At 42.4% G+C, this 22975-nt stretch overlaps 1 protein-coding gene across 2 annotated transcripts in view; it reads right to left on the bottom strand.

The window, feature by feature from the left end:
• fam193b (family with sequence similarity 193 member B) overlaps window positions 1-22975 on the bottom strand; it is a 109369-nt gene that overhangs the window by 66116 nt on the left and 20278 nt on the right. For both annotated transcript variants that reach the window (XM_070878379.1, XM_070878380.1), the window contains exon 2: window positions 15609-15839. In XM_070878379.1, coding sequence (XP_070734480.1) covers window positions 15609-15839 — 231 coding nt within the window. The remainder of the gene's footprint in view (window positions 1-15608; window positions 15840-22975) is intronic.

The following is a 22975-nucleotide window of genomic DNA, read 5'->3' as shown; positions in this document are numbered from 1 at the left end:
TGCTGCACCCCACTGGTCACTGCCTGCCATTCTGAAAAGGTCCCATTTATTCCCACTCTTTGCTTCCTGTCTGCCAACCAGTTCTCTATCCACGTCAATACATTACCCCCAATACCATGTGCCTTAATTTTGCACACTAATCTCTTGTGTGGGACCTTGTCAAAAGCCTTTTGAAAGTCCAAATACACATCCACTGGTTCTCCCTTATCCACTCTACTCGTTACATCCTCAAAAAACTCTAGAATATTTGTCAAGCATGATTTCCCTTTCATAAATCCATGCTGACTTGGACCGATCTTGTCACTGCTTTCCAAATGCGCTGCTATTACATCTTTAATAACTGATTCTAGCATTTTCCCCACTACTGATGTCAGGCTAACCGGTCTATAATTCCGTGTTTTCTCTCTCCCTCCTTTTTTAAAAAAAGTGAGGTTACATTAGCTACCCTCCAATCCTTAGGAACTGATCCAGAGTCCATGGAATGTTGGAAAATGACCACCAATGCATCTACTATTTCTAGGGCCACTTCCTTAAGTACTCTGGGATGCAGACTCTCCAGCCCTGGGGAATTATCGGCCTTCAGTCCCTTCAATTTCCCTAACACCATTTCCTGACTAATAAGGATTTCCCTCAGTTCCCGCTTCTCGCTAGACCCTCGGTCCCCTCGTCTTTTAAGGTGGTTATTCGTGTCTTCCTTCGTGAAGACAGAACCAAAGTATTAATTGGTCTGCGATTTCCTTGTTCCCCATTATGAATTCACCTGATTCTGACTGCAAGGGACCTACGTTAGTCTTCACATATCTATAGAAGCTTTTGCAGTCAGTTTTTATGTTCCCTGTTTACTCCCATACTCTTATTTTCCCCCTCCCAATTAAACCCTTAGCGTCCTCCTCTGCTGAATTCTAAATTTCTCCCAGTCCTCAGGTTTGCTCCTTTTTCTGGCCAATTTATATGCCTCTTCCTTGGATTTAACACTTTCCCGAATTAGCCATGGTTGAGCCACCTTCCCTTTTTTATTCTTACGACACACAGGGATGTATAATTGTTGTAGTTCATCCATGTGACATTTAAATGTCTGCCATTGCCTATCCACCGTCAACCCTTGAAGTATCATTCTCCAGTCTATCCTAACCAATTCACATCTCATACCATCGAAGTATCCTTTCTTTATGTTCAGGACCCTAGTCTCTGAATTAACTGTGGCACTTTCCATCTTAATGAAGAATTCTACCATATTGTGGTCACTCTTCCCCAAGCGGTCCCGCACGACCAGATTGCTAATTAATCCCCTCTCGTTACACAAGACCCAGTCTAGGATGGCCTGCGCTCTAGTTAGTTCCTCGACATATTGGTTTAGAAAACCATCCCTTATACACTCCAGGAAATCCTCCTCCACGGTATTGCTACCAGTTTGGTTAGCCCAATCAATATGTAGATTAAAGTCACCCGTGATAACTGCTGTATCCTTATTGCACGCGTCCCTTATTTCCTGTTTGATGCCATCCCCAACCTCCCTGCTACTATTTGGTGGTCTGTACACAACTCCCACTAATGTTTTCTGCCTTTTGGTGTTTCGCAGCTCTACCCATATAGATTCCACATCATCCATGCTAATGTCTTTCCTTACTATTGCGTTAATCTCTTTAACCAGTAAAGCTACCCCATCTCCTTTTCCTTACTGAATATTGAATACCCCTGGATGTTGAGTTCCCAGCCTTGGTTACCTTGGAGCCATGTCTCCGTAATCCCAATTACATCATATCCGTTAACAGCTATCTACGCAGTCAATTCATCCACCTGATTACGAATGCTCCTCGCATTGAGACTCAGAGCCTTCAGGCTTGTTTTTTTAACACTTTGTCCTTTTAGAATTATGTTGTAATGTGGCCCTTTTTGATTTTTGCCCTTGATTTCTCTGCCCTCCACTTTTGCTTTTCTCCTTCCTACCTTTTGCTTCTGCCCCCCTTTTTACTTCCCTCTGTCTCCCTGCATAGATTCCCAACCCCCTGCCATTTTAGTTTAAACCCTCCCCAACAGCACTAGCAAACACACCCCCTAGGACATCAGTTCCGGTCCTGCCCAGGTGCAGACCGTCCGGTTTGGACTGCCCCACCTTCCCCCAGAACCGGTTCCAATGTCCCAGGAATTTGAATCCCTCCCCCTTGCACCATTCCTCAAGCCACGTATTCATCTGAGCTATTCTGCAATTCCTACTCTGACTAGCACGTGGCACTGGTAGCAATCCTGAGATTACTACCTTTGAGGTCCTACTTTTAAAATTTAACTCCTAGCTCCCTAAATTCAGCTTGTAGGATCTCATCCCATTTTTTACCCATAATCGTTGGTACCGAAATGTACCATGACAGCTGGCTGTTCACCCTCCCCCTCCAAAATGCGCCACAGCCGCTTCGAGACATCCTTGACCCTTGCACCAGGGAGGCAACATACCATCCTGGAGTCTCGTTTGCGGCCGCAGAAACGCCTATCCATTCCCCTTACAATAGAATCCCCCATCACTATAGCTCTCCCATTCTTTTTCCTGCCCTCCCGTGCAGCAGAGCCACCGACAGTGCATGGCTGCTGCTGCCTTCCCCTGATGAGCCATCTCCAACAGTACCCAAGATGGTGTATCTGTTTTGGAGGGAGATGACCGCAGAGGACCCCTGCACTACCTTCTTTCCACTGCTCTGTCTAATGGTCACCCATTCCCCATCTCGCTGTGTAACCTTTATCTGCGGTGTGACCAACTCACTAAACATGTTATTCATGACATCCTCAGCATCGCAGATGCTCCACAGTGAATCCATCCGCAGCTCCAGTGCCGCAATGCGGTCTGTCAGGAGCTGCAGCTGGATACACACTTCCTGCACATGCAGTTGTCAGGGACACTGGAACCGTCTCTGACTTCCCACATAGCACAGGAGGAGCATGACACGTGTCTGGGCTCTCCTGCCATGACTTAATCCTTAAATTAACCTAATTGGTAACAACTCCAAAGGAAATCATGGAATGTCCCACCAACACTCAAACCACTAGTCACGGAATGGCCTGGCACCTGCACCTCTTCCAAAGACAGTAAAACAGTGGGGGCTTCATCCATCTCTATCCCCATCCCCATCCCCTCCCCCTCATGCTCTTGGTCTGGAGGGTGGAATTGGAAGATGTTCTCTTCAGGCTCGTCCTCGTCTGAACCTTCTTCTGCATTGTCAGGGTTGGCCTCAAGTTCTGCAAAATATAACAGAACACAGACAAATGGTTAGCAGCAGAGGAGGGGCAGGATGCGTGGCATGAGTAGGCTCTCACAGCGCAGGCAGCAGGCTCATTTGAAGGACCACGATGAATGATAGCACATTGCATCAACCCAAGCACAGCTGACGAAGACATCCCCATGAACTAAAGAATGGCTAGCCCGCGCAGTACTTAACATATAGCAAAGCCAGACTCTGTATTTTGCAGGACGTACCCTCTCCCTCGAGTGTGGGCCCAGGTTGTGCAGTGGTGGCTGCTTTTCTCCAGGCAGGACCCATCAAAGCAGCAACGCTCTCTTCCAAAGGTGTCAGTGGCTGCAGATTTGCCAGGCTTCTTCCTGTTCAAGTTCCTACCCTTTTGTTATGTGCCACCTTCCTCTGCAAAGATGAAAATGCAATTTTTTCTTTTTTTTTTAAAGAGAGAGGGTGTCTTTCTGCTGGGTGGGACATGCACAGCTGGTCACATTTACAATTGCAATTCCATTGAATAAATTAAATTACTTACACTAACTACTTGACCAAGGTCCTGCCACTTCTTTTTACACTGGCCTCTAGATCTTGTGGTGGTCACCATTGCACAGTAATCTTCTGCAACTTGGTTCCACCATTTCTTCATTTGTTTGTGTGGAACTTTTATGTGACCTCTGCTGGTGTCCAGCTCCTGCCATCTGGCCTCAATCACAGTAACTCATGCCTCCACTTCATCCTGTAAGAAATTCTTGGTCCTTGCAACACGTTGCATCTTGTATTGCAGCTCCGATTTTTCCAGTGCTCTCATACAGCACTCAACGTTCTCACACACACAACTGGCTCTTCAAAAATGGCCGATTTCAGACCCGGAGCTCTACTGCGCATGTGCACCCATTGGGATCACGTCAAAAACAAACTTTAAAAAAAAAAAAAAAAATCGCACATGCGCAGAAGGTGCGGCATCACTTTTCCGGTGTAGATAGCAGGCTCCACTCCCTGAGGCAACTGGACAGGCTGTGCGGCGTCAAATTTGAAAAATACAGCAGGGAAACTTTGGATAAATATTTTTGCCGCATTTCTGTTCGAGAAAAACGGGCGTAACTCTGGCAATATGCCAAAAAAACGGGCTTGTGCAAAATTGAGCCCATTGTTCTAGCACAGTATTTCCAATAAAGGGCACAGGGGAAAATAGACTAAGTTTGATCATAACTATCAACAGCCACTGCACAAGGAATTACTTTGAGACTGAAGAGCCCAAAATCCCATTACTGTAGAATATAAATACAAGGGTTATTTCTCTTGAATCAACTCAGTAGGAAATAGTTTGTTTTATCCTCACTGTGAAAGACACACCAATACTTACAACATGCTAAATAGAAAGCATAACACTGTGACTATATGAAATTCCACAATTACCATTCAGTGTAAAGGCCAAGAACCAAACTATACTCATGACAAATAACACATGGCGATTCCACCACTGAAGCAAGAGCCTGATGAACTTGCAGCAGAAGCAAAGGCAGACATCAGCTTGTAGGAAGAAAGTTAGATACTTACAACCAGAGAACATAGGCCCATGACATCTGCCTGCCCTGTTCAATATCTAGGTTTCTGGTCTAGCATCAGGGGCCCAAACTTTCCCGAATTAATGTCTCAGATTCAAAACTGAAGCTGGGACGGTTGTCAAAGAGTCTATGGAAAGCAATACACCAGAAATGACAGTGGCAATATGAGTTCTACATATTTTGGAATTTTCTTTGATTACCGCTTTAAGTATTTGCACAGAAATTCACCTCAGGAGACTGGATAAGGTATAACCGAAGATGGATTAAATGTACATGGTCTGTTAAGGAATGGATTTGAAAGACTAAATTGCCTTTGTTGTTCCATGCTTCAAGTTTTAAGTTGAATCCAGTAACTTTACCAGGTATATTAGCAAGTTCAGCTAAGAAGTCTCCTATCAGAGTCAAAAAAGATGGTACAAAAACAAAGGGCCATAATTTCGATGAAACAGTGAATTCAACAGCATCTGCATGTTTAGGTTTTTTACATTTTTGTGCAAGTTGCTGAAAGTACAAGCTGATAACGGCGAGAGAAACCTATCATCTGGGACCTGAGTGAATCGAGCAAGTAACTGTGTATCTCCTTAACAAATCAGATTGAAGGATTGTGAAATTAACAGGACAAGGAATGAGAAGGAAGTGTAGATTACTGTGGGTGAAATCAATGTCAAATCAGGTACAAAAAGAGAAATAAAGTGGGAAAGAAAGATTGGATTGAGAGAGAATAAAGAGACAGAAAGGAAAAGTTAAAAGTGTCATTTTTTAAATCTCCAACAATTAAAACCTGAAGGAATGAGACTTTTAATTTAATTAAATAGAACAAAGGCATAAAGGGATGGGAGTGCAGGTGCTGTGCTGTGGGAGGTTGTGGAGAGCGTCCCAGATAACCACATTTGGAGTAAGTGCCTGCATCCTGAGGAATTTCAGCTCAGAATTGTTGAGCTGAAGTCTGAGGTGCAGACATTGCGCAGCTTCAGGGAGGGGGAGAGTTACATGGACACTTGGATCCAGGAGGCAGTCACACCCCTTAGGGTAGGTAGTGGTATAGACCTGGTTAGTGGTCAGGGACAGGAGGGTGACTGCAACTCAGGCAGATAAGGCGACCTCAGCATTCGTCCTTATCCAACAGGTATGAGGCTCTTACTGTCTGTGTGGATGAGGAAAAAGCCTGCAGGATAGATGAGCAAGCTGACCATGGCACCATGGTGCAGGAAGCCATTCAAGTGGGGGGAGTGAAAGGGAATTTAGATGTGGTAGGGAAGTATAGTCAGAAGGATAGATACTGTTTTCTGCAGCCACAACCGGGAGTTCCGACGGTTGTGTTGCCTGCCCGGTGCCTGGGTTAAAGATATCTCCTCGCGGCCGGCGAAGAACTTGGGAGTACGAAGAGGAGGATCTAGTCATAGTGGCCCACGTGGGAATCAATTACATAGGTAGAACTAAGAATGAGGTTCTGATGAGAGAGTTTGAGAAGTTGAGGTCCAAATTAAAAAGCAGAACCTCAAAGGTAATAATCTCTGAATTGTTACCTGAGCCACGCGCCAATTAGCAAAGGAAAAGCAGATTAGAAGGTTAAATGTGTGGCTCAAAGAGTGGTGTAGGAGGCAGAGGTTTTGCTTCATGGGGCACTGGCATCTGTACTGGGGAAAGAGGGAGCTGTTCCGTTGGGATGGACTCTACTGAAACCGGGCTGGAACCTCATGAATCGAATAACTAGGGCAGTCGACAAGGCTTTAAACTGATGAAGGGGGATGGGAAAATTCAGGAAAGACTAAATTTTGAAGCAGCAAGAGAAATGTCAAGGCTCTAGAGCAGAGCAAAGTTTTGGGTAAAAATAAGCAGAGTGGGTCAGGAAGGGACAGAGTAACAAAGATAATAGGGCATCAGTGACTACGGTCACATCAGGGAAAAATAGAAAAATGTCAAAGCTAAAGGCACGATTGGGCTGCATTTTCCCTATATTGCCACCTCTGTTCGCGCCCCAGATGCGTGGTAATGGCGGAGGGAATGGTTTCCAGGCGAGCGGCCAGTTCCCAGTGCCCCGCCAGGAAATTAGTTGCCGGTTTTGAAGGGACAACTAAGAATGAGGTTCTGCTCAGAGAGCTTGGGGAGTTGGGGTCTAAATTAAAAAGCAGAACCTCAACAACTTATATTTATATAGCGACTTTAACGTAGTGAAACGTCCCAAAGCATTTCACATGAGTGATATGAAACAAAAAATTTGACACCAAGCCACAAGGAGAAATTAGGGCAGGAGAGAGGTAGGTTTTAAGGAGCGTCATGAAGGAGGAAAGAGAGGTAGAGGCACGGCGAGGTTAGGCAGGGAATTGCAGAGCTTAGCCCCTCGGCAACAGAAGGCACAGCCACCAATGGTTGAGTGGTTATAATCAGGGATGCTCACGAGGGCAGAATTAAAAGAGCACAGACATCTCGGGGGGGTTGTGGGGCTGAAGGAGATTACAGAGATAGGGAGAGGCGAGGCCATGGAGGGATTTGAAAACAAGGATGAGAATTTTGAAATCAAGACGTTGCTAAACCGGAGCCAATGTAGATCAGCGAGACTTGGTACGAGGGGTGATAGGTGAGCGAGACTTGGTACGAGTTAGGACAAGGGCAGCCGAGTTTTGGATCACCTCTAGTTTACATAGGGTGGAATGTGGGAGGCCAGCCAGGAGTGCGTTGGAATAGTCAAGTCTACAGGATATAAATGAATGATGAGGGCTTCAGCAGCTGATGCAAGGGCAGATACGGGCGATGTTACGGAAGTGGAAATAGGCAGTCTTAGTTATACTGTGAATATGTGGTCGAAAGCTCATTTCAGGGTCTTATATGACACCAAGGTTGCGAACAGTGCGGTTCAATCTCAGAAGTTGGAGAGAGGAATGGAGTCAGTGGCTCGGGAACAGAGTTTCTGGCGGGGACCAAAAACAATGGCTTTGGTCATCCCAATATTCAATTGGAGAAAATTTCTGCTCATCTCGAACTGGATGTCGGACAAGTAGTCTGACAATTTAGAGACCATGGAGGGGTCGAGAGAAGTTGTCATGAAATTGGGTGTCATCAGCGTACATGTGGAAACTGACGCTGTGTTTTCGGATAAAGTTGCCATAGGGCAACATGTAGATGAGAAATAGGAGAAGGCCAAGGATAGATCCTTGGGGAACACCAGAAGTAACAAAGCAGGGGCGGGAAAAGAAGCTGTTGCAGGTGATTCTCTGGCTACGATTAGATAGGTACGAATGAACCAGGCGGTTGCAATCCCACCCAGCTGGATGACGGTGGAGAGGTGATGGAGAAGGAGAGTGGTCAATCGTGTCAAAGGCTGCAGACAAGTCAAAAAGGACAAGGATGGATGGTTCGCCTTTGTCACAGTTACAAAGGATGTTATTTGTGACTTTGATGAGAGCCATTTCGGTACTGTGGCAGGCGCGGAAACCAGATTGGAGGGATTCAAACATGGAGTTGCGGGAAAGATGGGCACGGATTTGTGAGGCGACAACGCCTACAAGGACATTGGAGAGGAAAGGGAGGTTGGAGATGGTACCATCAAAGGTAATAATCTCTGGGTTGTTACCTGAGTCACACGTCAATTGGCATAGAGATAAGCAGATTAGAAGGTTAAATGCGTGGCTCAAAGAGTGGTCTGGGAAGCAAGCGGTGTTGCTTCGTAGGGCACTGCCACTGGTACTGAGGAAAGAGGGAGCTGTACCATTGGGACGGTCTCCACTTAAACCAGGCTGGAACCAGTGCCCTAGCGAATCAAATAATCAGAGCAGTAGACAGGGCTTTAAACTAATGAAGGGGAAGAGGGTGGGGCAATCGGGAAAGAATAAATTTAAAAGCAGCGAGAGAAATGTCAAGGCTCTAAAGCAGAGCAAAGATTTGGGTAAAGATAAGCAGAGTGGGTCAGAAGGAAGAGAGAGTAACAAAGGTAATAGGGCATCAATGACAAATGGAAAAATAGAATAAAGTCAAAGCCAAAGACACTGTATCTGAATGCGCAAAGCATTCGCAATAAAATATATGAATTAATAGCACTGATAGAAATTAATAGGTTTGATCTAATAGCCATTAGTGGTTGCAAAGTGACCAAGGTTGGGAACTAAATATTCCAGAATACTTAACTTTTAGAAGAGATAGGCAAAATGGAAAAAGAGGAGGGGTAGCCCTGATAATAAAGGATAGGATAAAGACAGTAGAAAGAAAGATCTTAGCTCGGAAAATCAAGAAGTAGAATCAGTTTGGGTGCAAGGGGCAGAAAACATTGGTGGGAGTTGTTTATAGGCCCCCAAAACAGTAGTTATAATGTAGGGCAAAGTATAAATCAGGAAATCAGAAGCGCGTATAACATGGGTAATACAGTAATCATGGGGGCTTTAATCTACATATAGATTAGGCAAACCGAATTTGCAGTAATAGTGTGGAGGACGAATTCATGGAATGTTTACAAGATAGTTTCTAGATCAGTATGTTGAGGAACCAATGAGGGAAGGGCTATTTTAGATCTAGTATTGTGCAATGAGAAAGGGTTAATTAATAACCTTGTAGTAAAGGGCCTCTTAGAGAAGACTGACCATAACATGATCGAATTTTATATCAAGTTTGAAAGTGATTTAATTCAATGCGAAACTTGGGTCTTAAATCTGAACAAAGCAAACTACGTAGGTATGAGGGGTGAGTTGGCTAAGGTAGATTGGGAAACTATATTAAAAGGTATGACTGTAGACAAGCAATGGCTAGCATTTAAAGAATACATAATTTACAACAAGCATACATTCCTTTAAGGCACAAAAACTCCACAGGAAAAGTGGTCCAACCGTGGCTAACAAGAGAAGTTAAAGATAGTATTAGATCAAAGGAAGAAACTTATAATGTTCCCAAAAAGAGCAGTAAGCCTGAGGATTGGAAGGATTTTAGAATTCAGCAAAGGAGGACCAGGAAATTGATAAAGGGAAAAAAGAATGACAGTAAACTAGAAAAAGATATAAAAACAGATTGTAAAAGCTTCTATAGGTATGTAAAAAGGAAACAGTTAGCAAAAGTAAATGTGATTCCCTGATAGGCTGAGACAGGTGCAATTATAATGGGGAATCAGGAAAAGGCAGAGAAATTAAATCAGTACTTTGTGTCTGTCTTCAAAAAGAAGATGCTTAAAAACCTCCTGGAAATAGTGGAGAACCAAAGGTCTAGCGAGAATGAGGAACTGAAAGAAATAAGTATTAGTAAAAAAAATAGTACTGGAGACATTAATGGGACTGTAAGCTGATAAATCTCCTGGACCTGATGGCCTACATCCTAAGATTTTGAAAGAGGTGGCTTTTGAGTTAGCGGATGCAATGTCATCTTTCAAAATTCTATAGATTCTAGAATGGTTTGCGTGGATTGAAAGGTAGCAAATGTAACCCAACTATTTAAGAAAGGATAGAGAGAGAAAATGGGGAACGACAGACCAGTTAGCTCGACATCAGTAGTAGGGAAAATGGTAGAATCTATAATTAAGGATGTGGTAACAGGGCACTTAGAAAATAATAATAGGATTGGGCAGAGTCAACACAGATTTATGAAAGGGAAATAATGCTTAACAAATCTGTTAAGAATTTTTTGAGTTTCTAACTAGCAGAATAGATAAGGGGGAACCAGTGGATGTGGTTAATTTGGATTTTCAGAAGGCATTCGATAAGGTGCCACACAAAAGATTATTAAACAGAATTAGGGCTCATGGGAGTGAGGTAATATACTAGCATGGATTGAGGAATGGTTAATGGACAGAAAACAGAGAGTAGGAATAAATGTGTAATTTTCGGGTTGGCAAACTAACTAATGGGGTACGCAAGGATCAGTGTTTGGGCCTCAGCTATTCAATGATTTGGATGAAGGGACCAAATGTAATATATTCAGGTTTTCTGATACAATGCTAGATGGGAATGTAAGTTGTGAGGAGGATGCAAAGAGACTTCAAGAGGATATAGAAAGTCTAAGTGAGTGGGCAAGAATATGGGAAATGGAATGTGAAATTATCCACTTTGGTAGGAAGAATAGAATAGAGTATTTTTTTTTTTTTAAAACGTTGAGAGATTGGGAAATATTTATGTTCAGAGCGACCTAGATGTCCTTGTACACAAATCACTGAAAGTTAACATGCAGGTACAACAAGCAATTAAGGAAGCAAATGGTATGTTGGACTTTATTACAAGAGGGTTTGAGTGTCAAGAGTAAAGCTGTCTTACTGCAATTATATAGGGCCCTGGTGAGACCACACCTAGAATTTTGGTCTCCTTACCTAAGGAAGGATATACTTGCCATAGAGGTAGTGCAACCAAGGTTCACCAGACTGATTCCTCGGATGGAGAGATTGTCCGAAAAGGAGAGATTGAGTAGACAAGGCCGATATTCAAGAGTTAAGAAGAATGAGAGGTGATCTCATTGAAACATACAAAATTCTTACACAGCTTGACAGGGTAGATGCAGGGAGGATGTTCCCCTGGCTTGGGAGTCTAGAACCAGGGGGTCACAGTCTCAGAATAAGGAGTCAGCCATTTAGGACTGAGACGAGGTGAAATTTTTTCACTGAGGGTGGTGAATCTTTGGCATTGTCTACCCCAGAGGGCTGTGGATGCTCAGTCTTTGATTATATTCAAGGCAGAGATCGATAGATTTTTGGATATTAAGGGAATCAAGGGATATGGGGATAGTGCCGTTGAGGAGGAAGATCAGCCATGATCTTATTGAATGGCAGAGTAGGCTCGAGCGGCCAAATGGCCTACTTCTGCTCCTATTTCATATGTTCTTATGTTCTTCGAAAGGAACGCCTGATGATACTATATTTTGTCTGCTCATGCATTTGCCATTTCAGTCCAAGCAAAGGACAAGGCGCTACAACTTTTATTGTGTTATGGCTTTTTCCAGAAACATTTGAAAACTCCTAAGACAAAGTTCATGGTTGAATGGAAAAAGCCACAGGAAATATTCACAGCTGGTAATAAAGAAGAATTTCTCACAGTTGGTGAAAATGATCAATAAAGAACACTACTGGGGTTTCAAATAATGATTCAAAACAATTCATTTACAATTTCCAGGCATGTAATAATGCACCACTCTTAAGAGATTTCTCCTGCAACATAGCAGATGGCCAAAAAAAACAAGTAGATACTTTGAGGTTTTTTTGTTTTGTAGTGCAGGAAAGGAAAATTATGCAATTCAGGCTTAATTCAAGCTGTGTAAAAGGGAGAAGGCTGACTATCTTATGTCGAATAGAATGAGTAAAAGAAAGGAGACAAAATCTTAATAAAGGTCTTAATATGTGATTTCTCAGATCATTTTCTATTCTTTAAGAATTTTATTTAAGTTATCAGCTTTGGCTCAGTGGTAGCTTCCAAGTCAGAACGTCGTATGTTCAAGTCCCACGCCAGGACTTGAGCACATAATCTCAGCTGACAGCTTAGTCACTGAGGGAGTATTGCACTGTCGGAGATGCCATCTTTCAGGTGACATGTTAAACCGAGGTCTCATCCAGCCGGTCAGATGGAATTAAAAAATCCCATGACATTATTCGAAGAGGAGCAGGAGACTTCCACCAAGGTCCTGGCCAACATTTGTCCCTCATCCAAAGCCACTCAACAAGTTAATTGATCATTTATCTCATTGCTGTTTGTGGTACCGTGCTGTGTGCAAATTGGCCATCATGTTTTCCTATATTGCCACAGTGGCCACACTTGAACCAAAAATGAATTCATTGGCTGTGAAGCACTTTGCGATATTGAGGTATGAAAAGCGCTATATAAATAGCTCTTTCTCTCCAAGCTAAATGCTATATCGTAGCAGCTGTTGACACGCAAGCATCACAGTTTCTTGTCAGCTTCAATTAACTGCTATGCAAGAGAACCTCCTAAATTCACACCAGAGTATCTATTGACACCACTGTATCAGTAATTGAGTTACATTATCAACCAATTTATTTGAGGCGGGGCGAGATATACAGCAGAACTCACACCAGTCTATTCTGCAACAAAAAAAGTCCATTTACTCAGCAAATAGAATCTATTTAAAAAGAGTCTCTGTGAACGACAGCAAACAGAACTAGTGACCGAAACTACAGCCAATGTCTCCCAAAAAAGCACCCGGATTCCTCCAGCAAAATGCAGTGAGTCTACGAGGATATTTACATAATATAAATTATTTCCCCAGCAAAATGCAGAGCATGGAAGATAGTAACATATATGCGTAAAATCAATCCCAGTTACTCCAGGCGTGATTGATGGGAGAATTACCCAATCATCTCCATTTTGGCTGGGAATAGTAGTGTCACTATATGCAGCCCAATTCTCACGGCTACAGCGTTAAGACAATAGACTACAGCAAACAAAATAAACTTTTCATACAACACAGCAGATGGCAGAAGAAAAATAACAAGTTGACAGGGCTTTATAAACACCATACGGAATATAAACTTTTTTTTTCAGTTTTGATGAAGGGTATATATCCAGACTGTTAATATTCTCTTTATACTGACTGATCTGCTTTCCATTACCAACATTTTCTCTGTATATGTTAATGTTAAAAAGTTTGTTTCAACAACAAGCACTGCAAGTTATCATAAAGATTTGCAGAACTCAGAATGGAAAGCAAGTTCATGAATAATGGTTACCAATAAATGATTGGCTGATGATTTTTATTAACTGAAATAAAGAGGCAAGTCCTATAGTGCAGGACATTGGCATGGTTGAAAAGAGCAAGTGGATAGATCGGGAAAGATGGGAAGTAGAGATAGATGATAACCTGAGAAACAAAAAATTATTTTACAATGACCCTGATTTCAACAGTGAAGATTTATGGAGAGAACTGCGTATAGGACAGTGTCACTGCAGCTTAGAAAAACGAAGAACCAAAATTTCAGAGCATTGACCAGAGCAATCTTGATAGAGGGGAGGAGAGAAAGAGGAAAGGGGGACGAGGGAGGTGGAAGAGAAAGTCAAGGGAAACTACGAGATCGGTATTCAAGCCTTCAATAGACTTGGATTTCAAGTTAAGAATTGAGGGTAAAATTGTTTGCCATGAAAGAGAAACCAGGTTTTTATGAGGACATTTTAGGAAGAACCGAGTTACACTTTAGGTCAGATTAGATAGCGAGACCAAGAATATGGATAAACGAGGACCAAGGATGGAGACAAAGATAAAAGGTGGTAGCTGTTGATTTCACTTACAAGAGACATAAATGAGCCATAACTTTGTTAGAACTGGAAGAACATATAACTTTATTGCCCCAAATGGCATGGAGGAGATTTACTGATTTAGTCAGTGCACCGCAACACCAATGGAGGTTGTATGTACAAGGAGGGAGTACAATCTGTAAAACAAACAAATGTGGAGTGGAATCAGAAGAATGGATAGGGGTGGATGGTGAGTGGAGCTCGACTGATAAAGGGAGAGGGGAAATGACAGAGTCCCGTAGAACCCCTTGTATTAATGGAGATGGGGGGTGGGGGTGGGGGAAGAGAAGAGAATACTAAAAGATGCACCATCACAGATAGTGCTATTTGGGCAGAAAATTGGATGCCAATAAAGAGTTTTGGTGGGAAGCTATATGATAACTAGTTCAAAATTGCATGACGCCAAACTGTGACAATGATTTTGCAAGTGTCCAGGCAATGATAGATGATTCAGCAAAGTTGTCGGGATCAATGTTCCTAAAGTGCATAAAATTGGCACTCTGTCATCAGTGAAATAGCCATGCCATTCTGGCAATCATGGATTAGGCCACAACTTCCAAGATGATGAGAGTTAACAGCAGCTGTGAGAAATGGAAATGTCACTCTGGTACATTACTGTGTTCTGCTCTGATGGAGGGAGGGAGGGAGGGAGGTGTAAAGTGCATTAAGGGCACAGGAATGGGAGCTTTACAGTGCTTACATCGCATGGTGTACTTGACCTGGGAGCGCTTGAGGCTGACACTGGAAAAAATAGAAACATGTTTTATTCCCTTATGATCTCAAATGTCACCATAAAATAAAATGTTAAAACATATTAATTCTGTAGAAGCAAAAAGAAATGAGATTTAATTTTGAACTTCACTGCACCAATTCATATACAACAGTCTGAACTTCAGAGTACTTGACAAGTTTGGAACTCCCACACGCACTTTCTCCTCCCCTTTCCTCAAAGCAGCATACAACAGTATCTCCCTGTCAAAAGCAATTAATACATTCTGAGTGCTTTAAAAAGCCTAATTTCGAGCCGAGTGATAAAGAGCAAAATCATTCACATCTGCACTCTCCATAAAAAAAGGAGAGTAGTGATTCGCATAATCTGATTACATTGAGCTTTGCAAATTGCTTTAAGGAGAATCCACTGCTTATACAAAAAGTAAAAAAATATACAATACCAAATTACTGCCACCCCAACAAAGACAATTACTTTCCATTAAGAGTGGTGAAGGAAACTGACTCATATTACCATCCATTACTGCTGTGAAAAGATAGTAACATTCCCTATCACAGCATAAGTTAGACATTACTGTATTCAACATAATAGCACTTTGTAACCTCATGCAAGTTCTGTGGCATGCACACAAGCTAAATAGCAAATAAACATTTAAGATGACAACTGCAGACATGACAGTTACAAATATTTCATTGATTTTGTGACCTAATCCTGCAATTGAATGACCCAGAGGAAGAGAAATTTGCGATATTCACAGGCGTACTCCAGAATTCAAGTAACAATACTTCTGATAGCAATATTAAATAGAACATAAACCTTTCCCTTTACTTCCTGTACAGAACCACAGACATTTTAGGTTTACACAGATTGTAATAAGAATATTCATTTTTACCGTTAAGGCCTGTTCAAGGATGGCCCGCTGCTCCTCTTCCTCAACTCTTCTTTGACAGGTCTGACATATCCAGAGTGGCATGTGCTCCAGCAGACCATGTGTCAATGCAGGCACCGAATGTGCCAACTTCTTTAGATCCACAATCCCATTCTGTTGTGTTCCCCAGTCTTTACGTTCATGGTGGCACAACAAACAACAGTCCTTTGTTGGCTGGTGGACAGTAAGGGATGGCTGAAATTAAATAATCAAATGTAACCATAGAGTTTAAAAGCTTTGTTATTGAGCATTACAGGAAGTTAATTTTAAAAGAATTGAACATAACAAGAATTAGGAGCAGGAGTAGGCCATTCGGCCCCTCGAGCCTGCTCCACTGTTCAATACGATCATGTCAGATCTTCTACCTCAAATCCACTTTCCTGCACTATCCCCATATCCCTTAATCTTCAAACATCTATCAATCTCCGTATTGAATATGTTCAAAGGCTGAGCATGCACAGCCCTCTGGGGTAGAGAATTCCAAAGATTCACCACCTAGCTTTGTATCATCAGCAAACCTGGATATATAGGTGCAGCGTTGAGAATCCGGAACCCTCAGGACCAAAGCTGTTCCGGATTTTTCCGGACTTTGGGTCGTCTTTCTGACGTCACGAATCCGGAAACACCCGAGGCCAGGTTGGGGCGCCGAGGAGAGAGGGGGTCAGGAGCCCGCCGAGGTGATAGAAACATAGAAACATAGAAAATAGGTGCAGGAGTAGGCCATTCGGCCCTTCTAGCCTGCACCGCCATTCAATGAGTTCATGGCTGAACATGCAACTTCAGTACCCCATTCCTGCTTTCTTGCCATACCCCTTGATCCCCCTAGTAGTAAGGACTTCATCTAACTCCTTTTTGAATATATTTAGTGAATTGGCCTCAACAACTTTCTGTGGTAGAGAATTCCACAGGTTCACCACTCTCTGGGTGAAGAAGTTTCTCCTCATCTCGGTCCTAAATGGCTTACCCCTTATCCTTAGACTGTGTCCCCCCGGTTCTGGACTTCCCCAACATTGGGAACATTCTTCCTGCATCTAACCTGTCTAACCCCGTCAGAATTTTAAACGTTTCTATGAGTTCCCCTCTCATTCTTCTGAACTCCAGTGAATACAAGCCCAGTTGATCCAGTCTTTCTTGATAGGTCAGTCCCGCCATCCCGGGAATCAGTCTGGTGAACTTTCGCTGCACTCCCTCAATAGCAAGAATGTCCTTCCTCAAGTTAGGAGACCAAAACTGTACACAATACTCCAGGTGTGGCCTCACCAAGGCCCTGTACAACTGTAGCAACACCTCCCTGCCCCTGTACTCAAATACCCTCGCTATAAAGGCCAACATGCCATTTGCTTTCTTAATCACCTGCTGTACCTGCATGCCAACCTTCAATGACTGATGTACCATGACACCCAGGTCTCTTTGCACCTCCCCTTTTCCTAATCTGTCACCATTCAGATAATCGTCGATCTCTCTGTTTTTACCACCAAAGTGGATAACCTCACATTTATCCACAATATATTTCATCTGCCATGCATTTGCCCACTCACCTAACATATCCAAGTCGCTCTGCAGCCTCATAGCATCCTCCTCGCAGCTCACACTGCCACCCAACTTTGGAGATACTACATTTAATCCCCTCGTCTAAATCATTAATGTACAGTGTAAACAGCTGGGGCCCCAGCACAGAACCTTGCGGTACCCCACTCGTCACTGCCTGCCATTCTGAAAAGTCCCCATTTACTCCTACTCTTTGCTTCCTGTCTGACAACCAGTTCTCAATCCATGTCAGCACACTACCCCCAATCCCATGTGCTTTAACTTTGCACATTATTCTCTTGTGTGGGACCTTGTCGAAAGCCTTCTGAAAGTCCAAATATACCACATCAACTGGTTCTCCCTTGTCCACTCTACTGGAAACATCCTCAAAAAATTCCAGAAGATTTGTCAAGCATGATTTCCCTTTCACAAATCCATGCTGACTTGGACCTATCATGTCACCTCTTTCCAAATGCACTGCTATGACATCCTTAATAACTGATTCCATCATTTTACCCACTACTGATGTCAGGCTGACCGGTCTATAAATTCCCTGTTTTCTCTCTCCCTCCTTTTTTAAAAAGTGGGGTTACATTGGCTACCCTCCACTCCATAGGAACTGATCCAGAGTCAATGGAATGTTGGAAAATGACCGTCAATGCATCCGCTATTTCCAAGGCCACCTCCTTAAATACTCTGAGAAGCAGTCCATCAGGCCCTGTGGATTTCTCGGCCTTCAATCCCATCAATTTTCCCAACACAATTTCCCGATTAATAAGGATTTCCCTCAGTTCCTCCTCCTTACTAGACCCTCCGATCCCTTTTATATCCGGAAGGTTGTTTGTGTCCTCCTTGGTGAATACCGAACCAAGGTACTTGTTCAATTGGTCCGCCATTTCTTTGTTCCCCTGTTCAGGCAGGCAGACGAGGAGGCCCCGAGGTAAGGGCAGCGGCAGCAGGGCGAGGCCCCGAGGTCATTAGGTCCGGATTCCAAACCATTTTACAGATTCCAGACGACCCTGCCACCAATCGTCCCGGATTCCGGAACACTGGATTTTCGACGCTGCACCTGTATTACATTTGGTCCCCTCATCCAAATCATTGATATAGATTGCGAATAGCTGTGGCCCAAGCATTGATCCTCACGGTACCCCACTAATGACCTGTTTGCCAACCCAAAAATGACCCGTTTATTCCTACTCTCTGTTTTCTGTCTGTTAACCAATCCTCAATCCATGCTAGTATATTACCCCCAATCCCATGAGCCCTAATTTGATTTAATAACCTCTTATGTGGCACCTTATCAAATGCCTTCTGAAAATCCAAATACACCACTTCCACTGGTTCCCCATTAGCTATTCTGCTAGATACAAGCTCAAAAAATGCTAATAGATTTGTCAAACATGATTCTCCTTTCATAAATCCCTGTTGACTCTGCCCAATCCTATTATTATTTTCCAAATGCCCTGTTACCATATCCTTAATAATAGATTCTAGCATGTTCCCTACTACGGATGTCAGGCTAACTGGTCTGTAGTTCCTCGTTTTCTCTCTCCCTCTTTTCTTAAATAGCGGGGTTACATTTGCTACCGTCCAATTGCATACATTATATGCACTAAATTTGGCTAGTAGAAAACTGCTTGCACATAACACCAGTCACTGTAATCACCATACAATGATTAAATGGCGGGGGAGGAGTTAAATAACCTATATTCATCTATCTATTAAATATTGCATATTGGGCACACATTTCTTCACTTCCTGTTGTCACAGTTTTTGATCGTATTTGTGCATCAATAATCCCCATTCAATTTTGCTCTGTCGACAATCCCAATGCAGTTGCAGTCCTCCCATCAGCATATATTTCATATCTGTAATTACCAAGACTGGACAACACTTGTTTCACCAATACTTTCATCACTGTCACTTACTTGGTCTTGTATTTTGCAGAGCTATTTATACACCAACATCCTGGTTCCCTCAGTAATCATTGTAATACAACACTGCAAATGTTCAGTCAACTGGCACACCTGGAACGCCTGTTCCAGATTATCTAATGATAATACTCTACCTTTTAAAATGTTTGGCTTCAATATACATTACCATATTTTTATCAATATTAAATGTCATTTTCCTGCCTAATTACTTTCGCATACCTTGATATAACCCAAAATTGTAAAACATTTTACTTCAATGATATTCATGAGGATATCAACAATGACTACTATGAGCCTCAGAACCAACTGCTGGGGGACTTCACCAGTAAGTTTAGACGGTTGAGGAGTGATCGAATCAAAATGTTTAAAATGACAAAAAGATTCAATGAGGCAGATGCAGAGAAACTATTTGCTCTGATGGGGGAATCCAGAGCAAGGGGACACAATCGTAAACTTAGAGCTCGGCTATTGAGGAGTGAAATCAGGAACCACTTTTTCAACATGAAGTGCAGTGGAAATATGGAACTCTCTCCCATAAAAGGCCGTTGATGCTGGGTCAATTTAAATTTTCAAGACTGAGATCAATAGATTCTTGTTTGGTAAGGGTATCCAAGGATATGGATCAAAGGCAGGAAAATGTAGTTGAGTACAGATCAAACATGACATGATTGAATGGCGGAACAGTCTTGGGATACTGAATGGCCTACTCCTATGGCTGTTATCCTACTAGCTCTATTACCAAATTCTAAGCTTCCCATCTAACCAGTTTGTTATACAATTTAATGTTTCTTCATGGTTTTCATTTCAGGCACAAGTTTCTGCTCAACAACCTCACCAAATGCCGGTAGTAATGCAAGTGCAAACTAGTCACATTCGGCCCTAATTTTCTGTCCAAGTAACAGTGAGGCTGATAACGCTCACCGTTATTTATGTACAAATGGCACGGCAACTTCAACCAAGGAGCAAATGCGCGGGTCCAAAAGTTGCTGTCCGACTGGCACCACTCTGCCATTAGCTTTGCGAAAATGACAACTCGCTGACGGCTTCATCTTTGAAATGCATTGAATAGCAAGTTGCTGTATTTGGACGGTAGATACGAACCAACCACGCCACAGAAAGCCTGACCAATTCACTCTAATTATCCTTTTAACAACATAATAAATATTACTTCCAGTCAACAACTCTGGTACTGAAAATTAACTATTACAAGTGCGGAGTCTCATTCCTCCAGGTTTTAATTGTTGTAAATATATAAAATTTACATTTTTTTCAAAAAGTGTTTTAATTTTCCTTTCTGTCTTTTTTTTTCCCTCGCTCTCAATCCAATTTTTCTTCATTTCTCTTTCTGCACCTGATTTGGCACTGAATTCAACATAGCCATCAACTCCATTCTCTCCGACAACTTTTAGACTGAACCAACCTTGGTATCATATCTGATCCTGAGATGAGCTTCCGACCACATATCCACGCCATCACCAAAACCGCCTACTACCACCTCCGTAATATCGCCCGACTCACCCCTACCTCAGCAACTGCAGAAACCCTCATCCATTGGTTTGTTATGTCTAGACTTGACTATTCCAATGCTCTCGTGGTCAGCCTCATATCTTCCATTCTCCATAAACTTGAATTCATTCAAAACTCTGCTGCCTCCACCAGCCCGACAACCCTCTGAGATCTCTGCGCTTGTCGTCCAATTCTGGCCTCTTGGGCATCCCCTATTTCAATTGCTCCACTACTGGCGGCCATGCTTTCAGCTGTCTTGGCCTCAAGTTCTGGCATTCCCTCCCTCAACGTTTCCACCCCTCTCATCCTTTAAGACACTCCTTAATACTGACCTCGTTCTTGTCATAATATCTCTATGTGGCTCCGTGTCAAATTTAGTTTGATAACACTTTTGTGAAGTGCCTTGGGACGTTTTACTACATTAAAGGCAAGTTGTTGTTGAATTCACCCTTTCTTCAGTCCTTGAGCTGTTAATTTCACAATCCTTCAATCTGATTGGTTACGGAGATGCACAGTTGCTTGTACTGTTCACTCAGGTCCCCGATGACCGGTTTCCCCCCCTGCGATGTTATCAGCTCGCACTTCCAGCAACTTGCCATGCAAAAAATTTAAAAACCTAAACATGCAAGGGCAAGTCTAACATTAGCTGCCATAACAAAACAAATTATGGCACACTACTTCCATCCACTGACTCATCTCTTGAAAGAGCACCATTAAATGTATTGGGCATAATTCACCTTTCACAAAACTGTGTGGGATTAACTCTTTTACTCTTGAAAATTATATTGAATTGCTTCTTTAATAACATGTCGACCCAATAACTGGGATGATTCTTGTAATTTTCTTTCCAGGTTGGGTGAGGGGGGGTGGAGAAGAGAGAGACAAAAGTGAATCTGTTTGATATACTGCTGTTAATGAGTTTACCTAAACATATAACTGCTCTTTTTAAAGCTTTGTGCTGAGATGATTGTGCACTGATCAGATGGAGTGAATATACCCAACAGTTTGAAAGAGGGAAAGATGGACCACAGCAATAACCCATTGTTTTGTTATGTTTCTTTAACCTCTAGTGAAATGATCATGTTCAATGCTATAATATATGGACAAATAAGTGGGTTGCAATGGCAAATCACCAAGCACTCGGCCAAACGGTGAAAACTTTGATTTTTTTTTAAGAGCTCTGAGCATCTTGGGTTCTTGAGAAACTCTCAGTGATTGCTCAAAGGGAATAAAGAGTCAAATTGAAAGTGTGTGGAAGGTTTCCACCCCCAAGGGGGACGAAGAGTTAAAAAGCTCCACTATATCTAGCTATGAATGCAAGTTGTAGGATACCAGTGTTCCTGAATTTTTTTTTACTTGGGCAGCAAACACTATAAGGTAACAGATTAAAGAATATATCTCCCCCGACTTTGTTGCAACTTAAAAAACACACCCATATCCTACATGAGCTAGTCTTATGGATTGAGCAAAATTTCTAAGTTACACACCAAATTGTAGGCACACCTGTGCTGTCTCCCCATACCAAAAAGGAACTGGGATCAGGCAGCCCAAATTCATCTCTCTAAAATCTCGTGAGGAAACGTTACACCAAATTTGGACATACAATTAACACGGTGGAACAATGTGACAAAATAGAAGACGACGTTAATAAACTTACAGAATGGATGAGTCAATGGCAATTGAATTTCAATACAAATAAGTGTGAGGTGGTGCATTTTGGTAGGAGGAATAAGGAGGCCACATACTTGTTGGAAAATAAGAGTACAAATGGGGTAGAGGAGGAAAGGAATCTTGTGGTACACATTAAAATCATAAGTAGCAATGCAAGTTAAGGCAGCCATAAAAAATGCAAACAAAGCACTGGGGTTAATTTCTAGAGGAATCTATTTGAAAAGCAGGGAAGTTATGTTAAACTTGTATAAAATCTTATTTCGACTACGCTTATGTATGGTTATGGTCTCCATATTACAAAAAGGATATATAGGTACTGGAGAAGGTGCAAAAAAGATTTGCAAGGATGATCCCAGAACAGAGCTCATAACTATCACGAAAGACTCAACACGCTAGAAAAGGGAAAGCTGAGGGGTGACCCCATAATTCAAAATTATGAAGAGATTTGAAGAGGGTAGACATAGAGAAAATGTATCCACTTGTAGGCGAGTCCAAAATGAGGGGCGATCAATAAAAGATAGTCACTAATAAATCCAATGAAGAATTCAGAATCAGCTTTACCAAGAACATAAGATACAGCAGTTATCATGGGCGACTTTAATCGACATATAGATTGGGCTAACCAAACTGGTAGCAATACGTTGGAGGAGGATTTCCTGGTGTGTATTAGGGATGGTTTGAGACCAACAT

This window comes from Pristiophorus japonicus, chromosome 4 (assembly GCF_044704955.1).
Source record: "Pristiophorus japonicus isolate sPriJap1 chromosome 4, sPriJap1.hap1, whole genome shotgun sequence".
NCBI lineage: Eukaryota > Metazoa > Chordata > Chondrichthyes > Pristiophoridae > Pristiophorus > Pristiophorus japonicus.
This window is presented reverse-complemented; position numbering and strand designations above follow the sequence as displayed.